Below are 16,991 nucleotides of genomic sequence, written 5' to 3' on the forward strand. Positions count from 1 at the left end.
GCCGAGCAAGTCATTTTTCTCGGACTTTCTGCGGTCGCTCTCCTCGGCGACGTTGACAACTACATTCACAGTGTGTTTTGCCGGGAACTCTGTGTGATACTAAAGTTGTACAGTCTCGGGAATATGATAGCATGTTGCGGGGATGCGGCAGTAGCTATGTGCGATAAGTGAGGATTTGGATAAATAACTTAAAAAACAGTTTGACGAACTCCATCCGCGCGCTTCATGTTCGACAGGACAGGAGGAGGATCGTTCAAAATTGGTCAAATCATTCAATATTTGGAGGATATCGACATATGGAAACAGGAAGTTGAACAACAGTGGGGTTTTAGTCGAGTGTTGTGATGGGTAAAGATTATTACAGGGTGCTGGGGATAGAGAAGGGCGCCTCGGATGAGGAGATCAAGAAAGCCTACAGAAAACAAGCTTTACGATTTCATCCCGACAAAAACAAATCAGCCGGAGCAGAAGATAAATTCAAAGAGATCGCCGAAGCGTATGATGTCCTGAGCGATGCCAAGAAGAAAGACATCTATGACAGATATGGAGAGGATGGTAAGAGCTGGCACTGTCCCACGATAGACAGGGGGATAGATAGATAGATAGATAGATAGATAGATAGATAGATAGATAGATAGATAGATAGATAGATAGATAGATAGTGTGATAGTACCAGTGATGATTTTAGATATGGTACTTGGATATATATTTTGGTATTGAGTGATTACCATTGAGCATATCCAAAAACAGTGCTCTGGAACAGATAGACATATGCTATTAATTAAGCCATGAGGGAAATTGCAGTACTCCAGCAGCTACAACAGTGTTGTGGACATTAATAAAATAATTTAAAAAAGAAAACAAGTCACATTGTATTGTTTATTAAAGGTGTAGACTGTAGATATTGCTGTGTTATTATTATTATTTAAAAAGAGACATGTCATGGGTCATGTGTCCTCCTTTTCGGTGGTATACTCTAAAGGCCCCGATATACTCACTGCTAAAATTTTAAATGTTTATTACTTAAGGGTCAAAAGAAGTTTGAAAAAAATGCAATCAATCAGTAAATTAATAAATAATAACTCATGGGTGAAGGTGTGTGTGTACAGTATGCTGCTGCTGATACTTACATTATGCACACTGTACAAATACATGACAAAGACAGCAGTGAGAAATGAGCTGCTGGGCATTCAGTGTCAACTCAACCAGAGGTCACTGACAAAAAGAAAAAACATTTTGATTTATTTTTTGGGGAAATAAATACTTAAATGAAAAATCTGCCAAAAATATTAAAAACCATGGATGGATGTTTAGTAATAGCTACACTATTTTGTAGAAATGAGTCAAAATGACAACTTTCACCTGAGATTTGGAGGCAAATTACAGAGGAGAGGGGAAATTACTTTAGAAAGATGGAGTTTACTAGTTAATTTGTTGTCTTTAGCTGTCTTTTTGCACTATATGCCAGTTGTCACACTTAAAATAAATTGAAAGGCACTTTTTGCATTTTTCCCCCCAAAGTTTGCCTGTAACTCAAGAATTATTAACAATATCTAAATATTATTTTAGATGCTGGTTCTTAACTTTTATTATCTTCATTTTTATGTCCTCATATGGTTCAATTCCAGAGATTTGGAGGTCTCAATCTGGCTCCATTGTTTTAGAAGTGAACCTGAAAAGATTTCCAACACCCCCTCATTTTGTAATCATCATGTGCCAGTGGCAGTTTGAAAGGGTTTTCCAGAATGTTTGCTTTGGCAAGCTGTTTCAAACCTCAACAGTCCAAGCAAAAGTTGTTTTGGCTACAGTTTGTTTGAATTTACATCACACTCATTCGCTATTTGATTTCGCTTGAAGTATACTGGGGCCTTGAGTGAGGCGTGTGTTGATTAAGTGAGCTCCCACAGTACCACATAGAGTTAAACTTTAGTGTCTTTCGCCGAATGGTGAATTGTTTTTTCTCCATAAACATAATTTCTTTCTCCCGCAGGGCTTAAGGGACATGCCGGTGGTGGTACCAATGGCCCTAGCTATAGTTTTCATGGTGATCCACATGCCATGTTTGCAGAGTTCTTTGGTGGCCGTAGCCCATTCGATCAGTTTTTTGCTTCTGCTGGAGGCGCAGATAATGACATGGACATTGATGACCCCTTTGCGGCCTTCGGAATGGGAGGAATGGGTGGATTCCCCAGATCTTTCAAGTCTCGGGTAGGTGGTGTGCACGGGGGCCGAGAAAAGAAGAAAGATCCCCCAGTTATGCACGAACTCAAAGTGAGTCTGGAAGAGGTGTTCTCTGGTTGCACGAAAAAGATGAAGATCTCTCGCAAGAGGCTGAACCCGGACGGTTGCACGGTACGCAACGAAGACAAGATCCTCACTGTGGACATCAAACGTGGCTGGAAGGAGGGGACAAAGATTACCTTTCCCAAAGAGGGAGATGAGACGCCAACCAACATCCCTGCTGACATAGTGTTTGTGGTTAAGGACAAGGTTCACTCAGTTTTTCGGAGAGACGGCTCTGACATCATCTATCCTGCAAGGATATCCCTCCGAGAGGTGAGTGTCTAGTGTCTGCTGCTGAGATAATGTTACTTAACGTCTACTAATATACACCAGTGAACTTTTAAGCTTTTAAAACATTTTCAACAACCACATCTTTTAACACCAATATTTGTTCCTAGAAATCTGCTCATGAAGTACATCTTTATGCAAGTGGAGTAACATGAGAATACAAAGGTTAAATTAGGGCTGCAAGATTTGGCGGGGGGGGGATATTTATTGATTTGATAATGGCACTAAGCCATATAGCAGGGTTTAATTTAGTTGTATCAAATTTAAGGCCATAAAAAAGTCTTAAATAGTACAAGAAAGTCTTAATTATCATTTCAAGAGGTCATAAATTTGGGGGCAGGAAGATAAAAATTGCCATAATGGCTTAATGTGACGATTTGCGTATGTAAATAATGAGAGGCAAATGCAGGTCTACGCAGAAATCAAACAATAAAGATGGCTCTGAAGACAAGACACTCTACAGTGCCAAGCTGTGAGAAAAACAGTTTCTGTGCATCGCCTTCCTTCTGATCCCAACATTAGTAAAGAGCGAAGAACTTAATGAAGTTCCAGAATGCGTCAATAAAACTCGGTTAGGGTTAGAGTACAAACAAAGCACAATTCGATGCCAAAAAAGAATGCTGTTTGCCACAATATTGGATCCGACAGTAGTGTCGCACCACACAAGTGAGAGTAACTGTTTTTATTATGTGGTTACTATTGCTTCATCTGTTATTACAGATTGTTTGACATACTGAGTATTGATGCGTTTCTAACCTAAATCACAGCAGTGTCCATCTATGAAGGATGTAGGCAGCTGTGTGACAACTGTTTCTGTTTATTTTCAATAAGGCCTTCTGTTTTTTACGGAAGGATATTCCAGACTGTTTTCAAAAGGAATTGCAAATTTTAATGTTCAGTTGTCTTTTCCATATCTGGACGCTAGGGCTGTGCAATTAATCGCATGCGATTGTCATGCGCATCTCGTCAGTAAAGCCGGTTCTGTGATTACTAGTAAATCTCCATAACCTGCTTTCAGATGGAGTGGCATTTACTACACAGAGCCGTAGATCACTGACAAGCTATGGCAATATCGCATTCATTATCGCAGGTGATTCGATCTGCGATAATGAACGCGATATTGCCTAATTGTCAGTGAAGTACGGCTCTGTGTAGTAAATGCTGCTCAATCTGAAAGCAGGTGATGGAGATTTACTCTTAAAGATTTAAGAGAAATGAAGGCAAAAGTAAGTCTTGTTAATCTCTCTTAACCATCATTTACTCAGGCTCTGTGCGGCTGCACCATCAGCGCTCCCACCCTGGACGGTAGAACTGTCACAGTGACATCACGTGATGTCATCAAACCCGGTATGAAGAAGAGGATAGTGGGAGAAGGACTGCCATTGTCCAAATATCCTGAAAAGAGAGGAGACATGGTGCTGGAGTTCTCAGTGAAATTTCCGGACAAGTTGGGACCGAGTACTCGTGAAGCTCTGGTTCAGATCCTACCACCTTAATCTTTCCAGCCACTCGAGGACAGACTCTCAACACACAGATCCTATGATTGGGCCCTTCTGATTTCCTAGATATTATTACACCCGAAAGTATCAGTGATAAATGTACAAAAAGTCAAGCTCCGAAAAACACAATAGAGCTCCAATACATTATTTATATCCCCTTACTTGTATTGCAATGCACTTTTACAAAACACTGTGAAACATTTCAGAAGTAATATATTGACTTTCACACATAGTTTTACAGTACTTCAGAGTAAACACTCCATCATCCTCCTCTTTACTTCTTCAGGTTTCTTTTTACCCCTGAATCTGTTTGTATTTTCTTTTATTAAAATTTTATTCCAATTTTAGTCGCTGAGCAGTCAAAATTTTACTTAACAGAAACCATCACTTCTGAACATTAGGCTTTTATATGTTTCTGAAGATCTCAGATAGTAATTGTAGAAGTGTGTGATTGTGGTTGTGTGGAATCCCAATGAATGGCCTGCTTTGCATAGAGCGAGCCCAGGAAATTCACAAGGGCTCATGAGCATTATCACTGTGTTTCCAGAGCATGTTAAAGTGTGGTCACATTTACCATTGCTTGATAATATTTCACAGGGGAAATGCAGTCTTTCCAATCCACCTTATTTTCCAATGTTTACGTAAGCTATTTTCTGTGACTGTGCAAGATTTTGGATTCATTAGCTGCTATAGGTAAATAACTGCCTTAGGCCCCGATCAGACAGAACGCTTTTTTTTTTTTTTTTTTTTGGCAGTGAGAGGTGCCTTTTTTAATGGTTTTCTGTTGACTGAGCATTTTGCGCACTGTTTAGATGCCCCAGGCACCTTGTGTTTTGTAGGAGTGCTCTCTGCACCTGAAGTTGAAAATGAAATTAACTCTGAGCAGAAAAGCATCCAGTGGCGCTCGCATTTTTTTATTTTTTGATTGTCTAATCACATGAATGGAGAGGCGGGCCTTCCATTGTGGGGACGGTAGTTAACAGTTGCTTGGAACGTCCGGAGACTGCAAAGATGGAGGAGAAACTTATGGTGGCTGTCGCAGGTTAACCGGAGTTGTATTTTTTTTTTATACGTTTCCGCCAATATAACAGTTTACTTGAAGGAATAGTTCACCCAAAAATGAAAATTCTGTCATCATTTACTCACCCTCATGTCGTTCCAAACCTGTATGAGTTGCTTTCTTATGTTGAACATAATAGAAGATATTTTGAAGATTGCTGGTAATCAAACAGTTGGTGGTTCCCATTGACTAATTTTTTTTTTTTCCTACTATGGAAGTCAATGGGAACCACTAACTGTTTGATTCTTCAAAATATCTTCTTTTATGTTCAACATAAGAAAGCATCTCATACAGGTTTGGAACGACATGAGGGTGAGTAAATGATGACAGAATTTTCATTTTTGGGTGAACTATCCCTTTAACAGCAAACCAAAGATATTAGAGCGTTCACGCCATAATCCTTGATTAGACTGACAGGACGGCTGATTCGGTGGTTGCCTAGCAACATAAAAACCCCACAGCACACTGCTCATTTCTGAATTTAAAAAAGACAACCAAAAATAAAAGGCAGTGCAGTGAGCCTTGCATTTTAAAACCTGAAAAACGTGTTCTGTCTGATCGGGGTCTTATGTGTCAGAGAAATAAGTGTGCACCCATCTTTAGAATTTTGTCAAACCAGTGTTTTTTTTTTTTTTTTTCATGACAGTACATTAAAATAATATAAAAAAATACCTGTTTGCAATATCAAGCAATATAACAAGCAGTTTAGTTGCTAAAAATGATTGGAAGCAAATGATACTAGAAGCCTCACACATTCAAGTTTAAAATGAAAAAAGTGAAAGTGACGTGACATACAGCCAAGTATGGTGACCCATACTCAGAATTTGTGCTCTGCATTTAACCCACCCAAATTGCACACACACAGCAGTGAACACACACACACCATGAACACACACCCGGAGCAGTGGGCAGCCATTTATGCTGCGGCGCCCGGGGAGCAGTTGGGGGTTCGGAGCCTTGCTCAAGGGCACCTCAGTCGTGGAATTGCCGGCCCGAGACTCGAACCCACAACCTTATGGTCAGGATTCAAACTCTCTAACCATTAGGCCACGACTTCCCTACAAATACAATTTTACAAATGGCTGCGTCAGCTCGTAAGTTGATCGCAAGTTAGAGTGAGGGTGAATATTCCCCATGCAGATTTTAAAAACCAAGCATCTTTCTTGTGCTCAACGCGGTGAATTTCTGTGACCACCAACAGTGATGGACATTTTCCAGCCCAAAAGCTCACCAAAACCCGCCCACTCCAACAAAAAACCATCCAAAACGTTAACTGTCAAAATAATGTGATGGAATGTTATTTCCATGTCAGTCAAGGTGTTGATAAGGTCCAATAATAAAACTAAATAATAAAAAAATGGATACATCTCACAGAAAAAAAAAAAAAGATAAAAATCAGGGCAAATACATTAAATAGAATAACCAAATATGTAGTGGAGTGTAGCCAATATGGTGTCCCATACTCAGAATTTGTGCTCTGCATTTAACCCATCCTAATGCACACAAACACACACACACACACACTGTGAACACACACCTGGAGCAGTGGGCAGTCATTTTTGCTGCGGTGCCCGGGGAGCAGTTGGGGGTTCGGTGCCTTGCTCTAGGGTTTCATCTCAGTCGTGGTATTAAGGGTGGAAGAAAGCATTCCTGCCGGTACAGAGACTCAAACCCGCAACATTTGGGTTACAAGTCTGATTTCTAACCATTAGGCCAAGCCTGTCCCTATGACTAAATATGACTAAAATATGCAGGCAGACACTATGTCAAAACAGCAATAAAGAAATTAAACGATGACCTCGAAAAAACGTGCATCATTTTCAAAGTCAACAGTCAGATTAAGCCAATTTAATTCAAAAAGTGGCCAGTGTAAGTGATTGGAATGAGTAACGTAATTGGGAGGTATTTCACATTCAGTTACGCACACACCATGACAGTCAAATCAATCATCGATACTGTACGGTAATCCAACCATAACAAACAGTAATGCACTTATCTTCGTGTCACATTTCAAACAGAACTAGAGGAAGTCTTTGGTTAAGTACATATTGTAGAACATAATGCAGAACTTTGCACAGTCCCATAGTCAGGTTTGATTTTGATTATTCAACTGTGCTCTGATTTCAGAGTTACATTGATATCAGAGCCTTCATGTCATCTCCCTCCACAGGTGTAGGCTAATTCACATTTGAGAGTTACTCTCCCACACTTTATCATGTAACTTATATTTAGGCCACTCTGGCATTGTGTGATCACTTGAATATACAGCTATACATTCAAAATCTGATCCCTTATCGCGTTAAATTAGCCTATACTATTTAACCCTAAACCATCCCAAATTTTCCCCAAACCAATTTTACCCGCACAATTAAATTCAGAACGGGAACCCTGGCAACACTTACCTTGAATCCATTGCAGAATCTGTGTGAAGAAATGCTTTGCACTTCCCAAACGCATAGATTCCTGTTGGATTTCGACTGTGAAAATTCACTGAACAATGGTAAATATGACCACACATTTACACTGCATACACCACTCGCTTTCTCCTGCTAGGAGTGATCCATGATGGGTTACTGTGTTCTGCATTTCACCACTGTCTTTGAGCACATAACTGCTCCATTCAAACCATCCCTCCTCTAGTTATTTGTTGCTACATTTCAGGTATAAAAATGCCTGAATGTAGCTTTAATGAACTATTAATGGGTGATGCTTTGGAAAGCATAAATAGTGTGTAATTGCTGCTAGTGGTGCAAAATTACACACTTTAGCTTTCAAGACTTCTAATTTCCTTACCAGCATATATTTGTGGGAGTTTACGCTATGAAACATTAAACACAACTTAAACCTTCTTTTGCTTGCAATAAATGTTGCTTGAAAGTAATTCCTAATATTCTTTCATGGCCCTGGAAACACGCTGTGTTATTTTAGAGTCATATATTTATGCTGTTCTTGTAATGCACATATTGAGATGATGTACAGTGATGAGATGATGGCGATTTTATAGGCTTTATTGGATTTTGCATCTTAGAACTGCCATTACCAGAAGTCATTTTTTGAAGGAATGACAGTATTTGTGCCAAATGTATACAGATTGAGATGACACATATGCACACAGTACCTCACACATTATTGCTGCATCATCAGCATGCTATTTGAAATTCACAAAGTTATGGACTATGTGCATTTCTGTAAAAAGATTACAAGACAACACATTATCATATGCGTAATTGTTTTTATTTCTTGCAATTAAAGGCTTTACAAGTGCTGTCTTGTAGTAAGTCTGTTACTGTATTTGTATACAGGAATGTATATGTTCCTTGATCATGGAAAAGCATTGTGATTGCTAGCACTAGAAGAGTATTTTTTTAAGTATTAGAAAAGTTTTCTTTTTCTACTATTTCCAATGTGCTCTAAAGTATTCAAAGGGCGCTTTACATCAAGAACAATAATGAATATTAATATCCACACCAACAGATGATATTGCGCTGCTTATTAAAAGTGCACGCTGCAGTTTTGTCATCTGCCTCTTTAAATGCCTCTTTCGTCTTCTTCTCTGTGAACAAGCTTAGGGAATAGTTCACCCATTTTCATTCAGACTCGTCAGACTCCCATTCTGACGGCACCCATTTACTGTAGAAGAACCATTTGTGAGCAAGTTGTACTACTCAATTTCTCTAAATCTTTAAAGAAACAAATTTTAAGCAAATATTAATTTTGGGGTGAACTATTTCACACTTTTTTTTAACATTAGCTATTGTCGTTCTAAACCCGTAAGATATTTTAGATTTAGTCCGAGAGCTTTCTGTCCCTCCATTGAAAATGTATGTACGGTATACTGTCCACGTCCAGAAAGGTAATAAAAACATCATCAAAGTTGTCCATGTGACATCAGAGGGTCCGTTAGAATTTGTTGAAACATCGAAAATACATTTTGCTCCAAAAATAATGACTTTATTCAGCATTTTCTTCTCTTCCGGGTCTGTTGTGAACGCGACTGCTGTGACTGTTGACGTACGACGCTGCTAACGTGTTTTCTGGTGCGCCCAATAACAAAGATAACACGTCAGCAGCATCGTACGTCAGCGGCGTCACTGCAGTGTTGTGAACACACTCACAACAGACCCGGAAGAGAAGAAAATGCTTAATAAAGTCGTAATTTTTGGAGCAAAATTTATTTTCAATGCTTAAACAAATTCTAACTGACCCTCTGATGTCATATGGACTACTTTGATGATGTTTTTATTACCTTTCTAAGGAGCCCCGCACATGGCATGCAGGAAAAAATAGTAGGCTAAATTGTGTGCACGATTTACTAATTCGTTCCCTCAATGTACTAAAACGTGCACATGATAACTATTGCGTTCCCTCGATTTAGTATTTCGTTCACTCGATTTATTAATTGTGAGCAATAGTAAATCGAGGGAACGCAATAGTAATCGTGTGCACGTTTTAGTACATTGAGGGAACGAATTAGTAAATCGTGCGCACAATTTATTTATTTTTTCTTGCATGTCATATTCGGGGCTCCGTACCTTTCTGGACGTGGACAGTATACCGTACATACATTTTCAATGGAGGGACAGAAAGCTCTCGGACTAAATCTAAAATATCTTAAACTGTGTTCCGAAGATGAACGGAGGTCTTACGGGTTTGGAAAGACATGTGGGTGAGTCATTTATGACATAATTTTCATTTTTGGCTGAACTAACCCTTTAAGTCTAGGAAATGCAATGGAAATTCATTGATCCAAGAATGTGGGAATCTTGTATTTTTGTTAAACACAAATCAAATCATTTGTATTGTAACAGTAATCTTATTTTTGCATACCACAACAGCTCTTTAATTTGAAGTTTTATCCACTTTTCAAGTTTGCCATCTAGGAGCTGTATATACTGAGGGGACCAGGGGCATATATATACATATATATATATATACATATATATATATATATATATATATATATATATATATAGTATAAAGCAGTGTATATATACATGTATATTATAGGTAGTTGAATGTCTATATAAATAAAGTCAGATATAAAGCATATATAATTCTACTGATACTCTAATGGCTGCTAGTGATTGACATGTCGTTGTTGGCAGCAGTGCGCGCGCGATTGAGCTGCGCTGCTGTTTGGCGTCTCAGTAGAGGAAGAACTGCAGTAGTGTCAGGCCTCAGAAGAACTTGAATGTGTAAAGTGGACTTTCAAAATAAAGTCTTGGTACCATATATTCTATTATATATATATATGATATATATATATATATATATGCAAACACCCTAGGCATATATATATTTCCCCTTCTTATTAAAAAGCTACGTTCATTACAGTATATATATATATAATTCTGAAATCTGAATTCTTCTTCTTCCAAATAGTTATGGTATTACAATGGTAAGGATCCATTTCCCCCTGCAGCTCCAGTAAATCGTTACCTGTGTCACGCGCCGTTTAAATATGGTGATCGCCCAAAAAAGCTGTAATCGCAGGTTTACATACACATAAGATAAAAACTAGTCCCGTTTGACTGTCTGTAGGTGGCAGCGGTTTGAGTGCGCGCGGTAGATTGAGCTGCGGATGAACGCTGTTTGGCGTCTCAGTAGAGGAAGAACTGCAGGTTGTTGAGTGATGTGGTATCCGCCTTTCTTTCACATACCAAACATACTCCCTAAATACCCGCTTTAGCCCTCCTCAACAATCATCTTTTATAATGAATATATTATAAGGCCGACGTCCCAGCGGTTCATGGTTTCCTCTCTGTCAGTGTTAGTTTGGTAAGTGTCGTGATGTGTAGAGGATGCTAACATGCTAACTCACATTACTATTAGCTGCTTAGCTTCAGTCTGTGAACAGAAACATACCAGGCTGCTTTAATTCTGAAACTGCAACACATGAATGTGCTTTTTCAGTGGTCGGTATTTGAGTTTAGTTTGTCATTTTTAGTCAGGTTGTTGTTCGAGTTTGCTTGCTGCTAGGTGACTATGTAAATAAACAAGGCAGAACCAAATACTTTCTTCTTGTTTTTGGTTTTTTGAATAGTAGATGTATAATTTCCCCCAAATTAAATGATTTTGAATTGAAATAAAACTACTTTGCTTGTATATTAAATTTGTTACAAATGTATCCTTTTCCATATCGATGTGTAAATTATTAATGCATGAAAAAGACGACCTAGATTTTAAAGAAGTGACTATAAATTTTGCACTTATTTATATTACTTGAAATGTAGGAAATGCACATTAAAATATGTATAAGTGCTACCTTATCATAATTTCCCTCAGTCGTAGAAAACCTGGAAATATCAGGGTATTTAGAATTCAATGATAGAAAATGTATAGAAATTACATTTATGCATTAGAGCTTATTATAAGTCGAATAAAAACGTTATTGTATTAAGTTAAAATTAGGAAATATCAGGAAATTTAGAATTCAAGGGTAGAAAAAAATGCATTTAGAATTGTGCATAATCTTATATGTCAAATAAAATAAAGTAAAAATATATATAAAAAGGTTATAAATGTATATTTTTACTTATTAATGAAATGTTTCTTGTTTTTGGTTTTATGTAACTAGTCTATTATTTATTTATCTATCCCTTTTGCTTGTCTAATAAATTTACTGCATGTGTATCTTTTTTTACAAATGTATTTTTTTGATCCCGGTTTGTCCATCTTTGTATCACAGGTCTGGAGATTTCCTTTGAATGGGTTGAACTCAAGACACTTTCTACTTTGATTTGGGCACATAAAGAACATTATTAAAGGTGGTGCACAGACCCCTTTTGTATTAAAACTTTGTGCCTGTATAACAAAACGAAGACAGCAGCACCCAAAATGCCACTTGGATTGGGACGCAGAAAGAAGGCATCTCCACTGGTGGAGAATGAGGAGGCCGAGCCCATCCGGGCCGGACTGAACGTCCCAGGGTCCGGTGGCCTGGATGGTGGCAGGGTCAGCTTGGGTGAAGGAGCTGCCCATGAGGGCCTACCACCTCCACCCACCAGCCTGCGACCTCGCCTGATCTTCCACACCCAGCTGGCTCACGGCAGCCCCACGGGCCGCATCGAGGGCTTCAGCAATGTGCGTGAGCTATATGCCAAGATAGGAGAGGCCTTTGGGATTCCTCCAACAGAGGTAAGAGGCATTTCTCTTTGCATTATAAGAGCAGGCCTTGGTGATTATATTGACTAAATGCTTATATTCTTTCAAAGGTGATGTTTTGCACACTGAATACTCACAAAGTGGACATGGACAAACTTTTGGGTGGCCAGATCGGACTGGAGGACTTTATATTTGCTCACGTGAAGGGCCAGAGGAAAGAGGTGGATGTTTTTAAAGGAGAGGATGCACTGGGGCTCACCATCACTGATAATGGAGCTGGCTATGCTTTCATTAAGGTAAGACTTTTAATGATAATGGTTTTTGATACCCTTAATGTTTTTTTTTTTAAAGAAAGTAATACTATTATTCAGTAAGGATGCATTCAGTTGTTCAAAGGTGACAGTAGAGTCATTTGTAATGTTACAAAAATAAAAATTCCAAACAAATTCATCCACAAAATGTTTTCAACATTGGTATCATAATAATAAATGCTGATTAACCAGCACATCAGCATATTAGAATGATTTCTGAAGGATCATGTGACATCATGATTTCTGAAGGATCAATAATGGAGTAATGATGCGGAAATGCTTTGCATAACAGGAATTAACATTCATTTGAAATTGCACATCAGCATATTCTGCGATCTAGTGATTCTGGTTCCCTGAAGGATCATGTGACACATGAAAGACAGAGCTGAGTAAATGATGCGGGAATAATCAGCTTTAGCTTGTCAGGAATAAATAACTATTCATTTGAAAGCATTTGATGGCGATTGTAATAATGTTTCACTATATGCGCTGTCATATCGTTAGAAGCTTTGGACACAACAATAGAATTCTATAAAAAACAGTAATTAAATAAATGCAGCTTTGGTCACCATAAGAGACTTCTTTCAAAAACATTGAAACATCAGTGCTGATATCCGCATGCTTGTGATCATACATCAGTTGAATTCTATAATAATGAGTCAAGTTGTGCCATTGGATGACAACCGTAAACAGTTTACACCCTACTTCACGTTGTACCTAACAAACCCCTCTTAATAATAACTATCATAATAATAATCATACCACCCGGCCTGCTGCAAAGCTGTGATCATCTGAAAATCATGTTTCCTTTGCAGAGAATAAGAGAAGGCAGTATTATTCATCAGATCCAGGTCATCAACGTGGGTGACATGATCGAGTCAATCAACGGACAGACACTCATTGGCTGCCGCCATTATGAGGTTGCCAAGATGCTGAAGGAACTGCCCAAAGGGAAGACATTTGTCCTGAAGCTGGTGGAGCCTTTGAAGGCATTTGGTAAGTGTTTTTGAATATCCTTTAGCTGACATTGATGGCCACAGTGAATCTGATATGATGAGTTTTTACCCTTTTTTTTAAAGACATGATCAGTCAGCGGTCAGGAAGCAAGTCAGGCTCTGCACAGTTAGGAACGGGCAGAGGAACTCTGCGTCTGAGGTCTAAAGGGCCGGCCACCGTAGAGGAACTGGTAAGACTGTTGGGTTAAATATACAGTGAACTCAGATCAGTTCAGTTCTTGAGTCAGCAAACAGGTGTTTTAATTTGTGTGATTGGAAAGGTCTAGGCATCTCTAGCTGTCTTGTAATATGACTCACACTTAAATACATATTTCACAATTCAATATATTGTAATGTTTAATACTGTAAACAGATTGTGATTAATGTATGAGAAAAGCCTAGATGTCATAGAAACCACTCAACCCCAAAATATAAACACAATTATAAGACTTTTTAATTACTTATATTACATTAAATTATAACTTACCTTAAAAAAAATTTTAAAGTACATTAAAAATAAGATAAACTGGAGTATAGTGAGAATCAATCTTGATGTATGAATGTGTCAGTGAAAACCTCATTTTGAATTCCCACAGTCATAGATAACCTGGAAATATTGGGGAATTTAGAATTCGTCGCTAGAAAATGTATAGAAATTACATTTAGATGTATGAAATCAGTTTAATCTTTTTTCAAAAAAAAAAAAATAGAGAGAAGCGTTTTTATATTTGCACATATACACCTTAATTAAAAGGCATGTTAATTTACATGATACAGAAATAACCTTCATGAAAACTTATGTCAAATCACTTTTTACAAACATTTTCTTCATAAAACATGTTTCTTTACAAAGAGGTGAATGGCAAAAAGCTGGAAATGATACAGTTATAATGAGACTCCATATATTCATAAACAAACTTCAGTAATGCAAAATGTTGCAGATTGGTTTGTGGTAGGGCTGCACAATTAATCGAAATTAAATCGCAAAGGCAATAAATGGCGATTAGGCAGAAGCTGCGATTGTCATTCATATCTTTCAGTGAAGCACAGTTCTGTGATCAGCAGTAAATCTCCATGCAAAGGCCAGAGGGCGCTCTCGCGCTGAAAATCCAAATATGCCCCAAAGAAGAAATCCAGGAAATACCTATGCTGCAGCAGAATAAACAGAAGATTTAACTGCTCTCATTGATTCAACGTGACTAATAAACACATGACTACGGCAATATATGGTTTATATGAGTTCTTATTATTATAATTTTCATCATAATAAAGTATATCTATAATGAAATGCTAATCGACATAGCGTTTATCACTGCTTAGAATATAATAAAATATTGTGTGCCTTAATTATTCTGTTTAAGAAGCCACATCATCTCACAGAAGGATTTATTTTAAACACTCGACTGACATTATGAAGTGAGTTTGGAGTAAAACATGTTATTAAATGTGGTATTTTCACATGCTCTCAGATGGAGCAGCATTTACTACACAGAGCTGTAGTTCACCGAGAAGATACGCAAACAGCTGTCATTATCGCAAACGATTTCGTCGATTTCATAATCCTACGATTATGAACTACGGCTCTGTGTAGTAAATGCTGCTCCACCTGAAAGCAGGTGATGGAGATTTACTACTAATCATAGAACCGGCTTTACTGACAAAATGTGCATAACAATCGTGTTCGATTAATCGTGCAGCCCTAGTTTGTTGTTTTCAATATTCTTACTGATGCTCTCTTTCTGAAGTCTTTTGCAAGTTTTACAAAATTTCTACCTCATGCTATGCCAGCTACATAACTTTATCCTGGTGACTAAGCATTTTAGAATACACAGACAATCAAACACAATAGCACAGTTAACTAATCACCCATAATTTTCAGTTAAGGAGGGTAATCTAATGTTTTCATTCAATCTTTTTTTGTGTTGCAGCCGTCAGCATTTGAAGAAAAAGCTATCGAGAAAGTTGATGATCTGTTGGAGAGCTACATGGGCATTAGAGACAGTGAACTTGGTATGTTTCCCTGCATATTACTGTTTTTGTACGCTTGTTTTTTTAAGTGGCGTCTCTAACTCCCAAACTCATTTACAGCTGCCACGATGGTTGAGCTCGGCAAGGACAAAAAGAACCCGGATGAGTTTGCTGAAGCTTTGGACGAGACTCTGGGTGATTTTGCATTTCCAGATGAGTTTGTGTTCGATGTGTGGGGTGCCATAGGCGACGCAAAGGTCGGTCGCGTGTAACTCTAGAAATGGCTAAAATAGTAATTCTAAAAAAAAAACACTGCTTTAGGAACACTATTGAGTTTTATTTTTGTTGGTTTTGGGAACATATGCTGGGATGCTTTTAAGAACGCTTGAAAAAGACTTGCAGGCCTCTAACTCCACTTTTTTTTTTAAGATGCAGGTGTTATCAAAACACTATGTTGAATGCATTTAAAAATTGTATTCAGATTTGACTAGATTGAGCCTAATCACTTATATGAAATGTCTTATTTAGTAGGATATTAAGCAAAAGATGCTGAGACTCATTGAATTTGCAAGGTATTTACTCCAGGGCCCGTGTTTGGTACCCCTGTGAGGTTACTCTGTTACATACTGTGACTTTCACTTGCACTGTGTTGCCCAACGCTGTATAAATTGCACGGTAAGACACAGAACACGCAGTGCAGAGATCGAGGCAATGCTGGTTTGCTCTGAAGTGACCTCTGCGGTGTGGATCTGACCCGTCCCATGGCAAAATCATGGACCATTTGTCTTATCAACACTATAATGATTCCATAAAGCATGTGCTGTCTTGTTATGTACTCTTGTTCTGTATTATACAAAGGATTTCGAGTGGCTTTGAAGTTGTTGCAATGAACCGTTTCTAAATGACCTCTAGTGCTTTACACTTCCAGTTCTGTGGCTTAGCTCTTATTTTAAAAGAGTAAAGAAAGTGGGGAAAAAAATAAACCATCCGTTTTCATTTTAATAGTGTTGCAAACTACCACAAAATGCCAAACATAAGGAAATCTTTTTCTTTTTTATCAGTCAAATCAGTATTAAGAAATGTCTTGAAGTATTACAGATAGTGTTTCACCTGTTACAGTATTTATCCTTTATAGGAGTAGCGGAGGAAGAATGAAGGGCTTAAAAGTTGGGCTGGGCGATAGGGTAGTTTCAAACAAACCATAACTGAAGTGAAACAGATTCAGAAAACCATGTTGTCTGTCTATGTATTAGTGTATCTTTGAATATTTGATACATATTGCCCAGCCCTACTAGTAAGTGGATATTAAAGCACTGATTGGACGATATACAGTAGATGGTATTGATTGTATGCTGTTGATTTGAGTGTATATAGTGTTGATGTAAACAACAAAACAACAATTCAGCAATTCAAAAATACCAACAAAATTACAACAGAAATGAACAAACACAGGCGTCCAACACTCATAAAATTATCAAATTAC

The 16,991-nt window shown here is 38.0% G+C and overlaps 2 protein-coding genes across 2 annotated transcripts; both read left to right on the top strand.

The window, feature by feature from the left end:
- The first annotated feature begins 25 nt into the window (after positions 1–25).
- LOC109103827 (dnaJ homolog subfamily B member 1-like) lies at positions 26–4,417 on the top strand. The gene is made up of 3 exons (XM_042719883.1): positions 26–555; positions 1,991–2,556; positions 3,837–4,417. Exons 1-3 carry the CDS (start codon positions 345–347, stop codon positions 4,065–4,067), a joined length of 1,008 nt encoding a protein of 335 aa, XP_042575817.1. The 5' UTR covers positions 26–344; the 3' UTR covers positions 4,068–4,417.
- Positions 4,418–10,725: 6,308 nt separating this feature from the next.
- On the top strand, positions 10,726–16,885 carry LOC109103824 (GIPC PDZ domain containing family, member 1). Its single transcript, XM_019117171.2, has 7 exons — positions 10,726–10,908; positions 11,819–12,267; positions 12,345–12,530; positions 13,361–13,541; positions 13,625–13,731; positions 15,469–15,550; positions 15,629–16,885. Exons 2-7 carry the CDS (start codon positions 11,968–11,970, stop codon positions 15,778–15,780), a joined length of 1,008 nt encoding a protein of 335 aa, XP_018972716.1. The 5' UTR covers positions 10,726–10,908; positions 11,819–11,967; the 3' UTR covers positions 15,781–16,885.
- Positions 16,886–16,991: the final 106 nt, after the last annotated feature.

This window comes from Cyprinus carpio, chromosome A3 (assembly GCF_018340385.1).
Source record: "Cyprinus carpio isolate SPL01 chromosome A3, ASM1834038v1, whole genome shotgun sequence".
Lineage (NCBI taxonomy): Eukaryota > Metazoa > Chordata > Actinopteri > Cypriniformes > Cyprinidae > Cyprinus > Cyprinus carpio.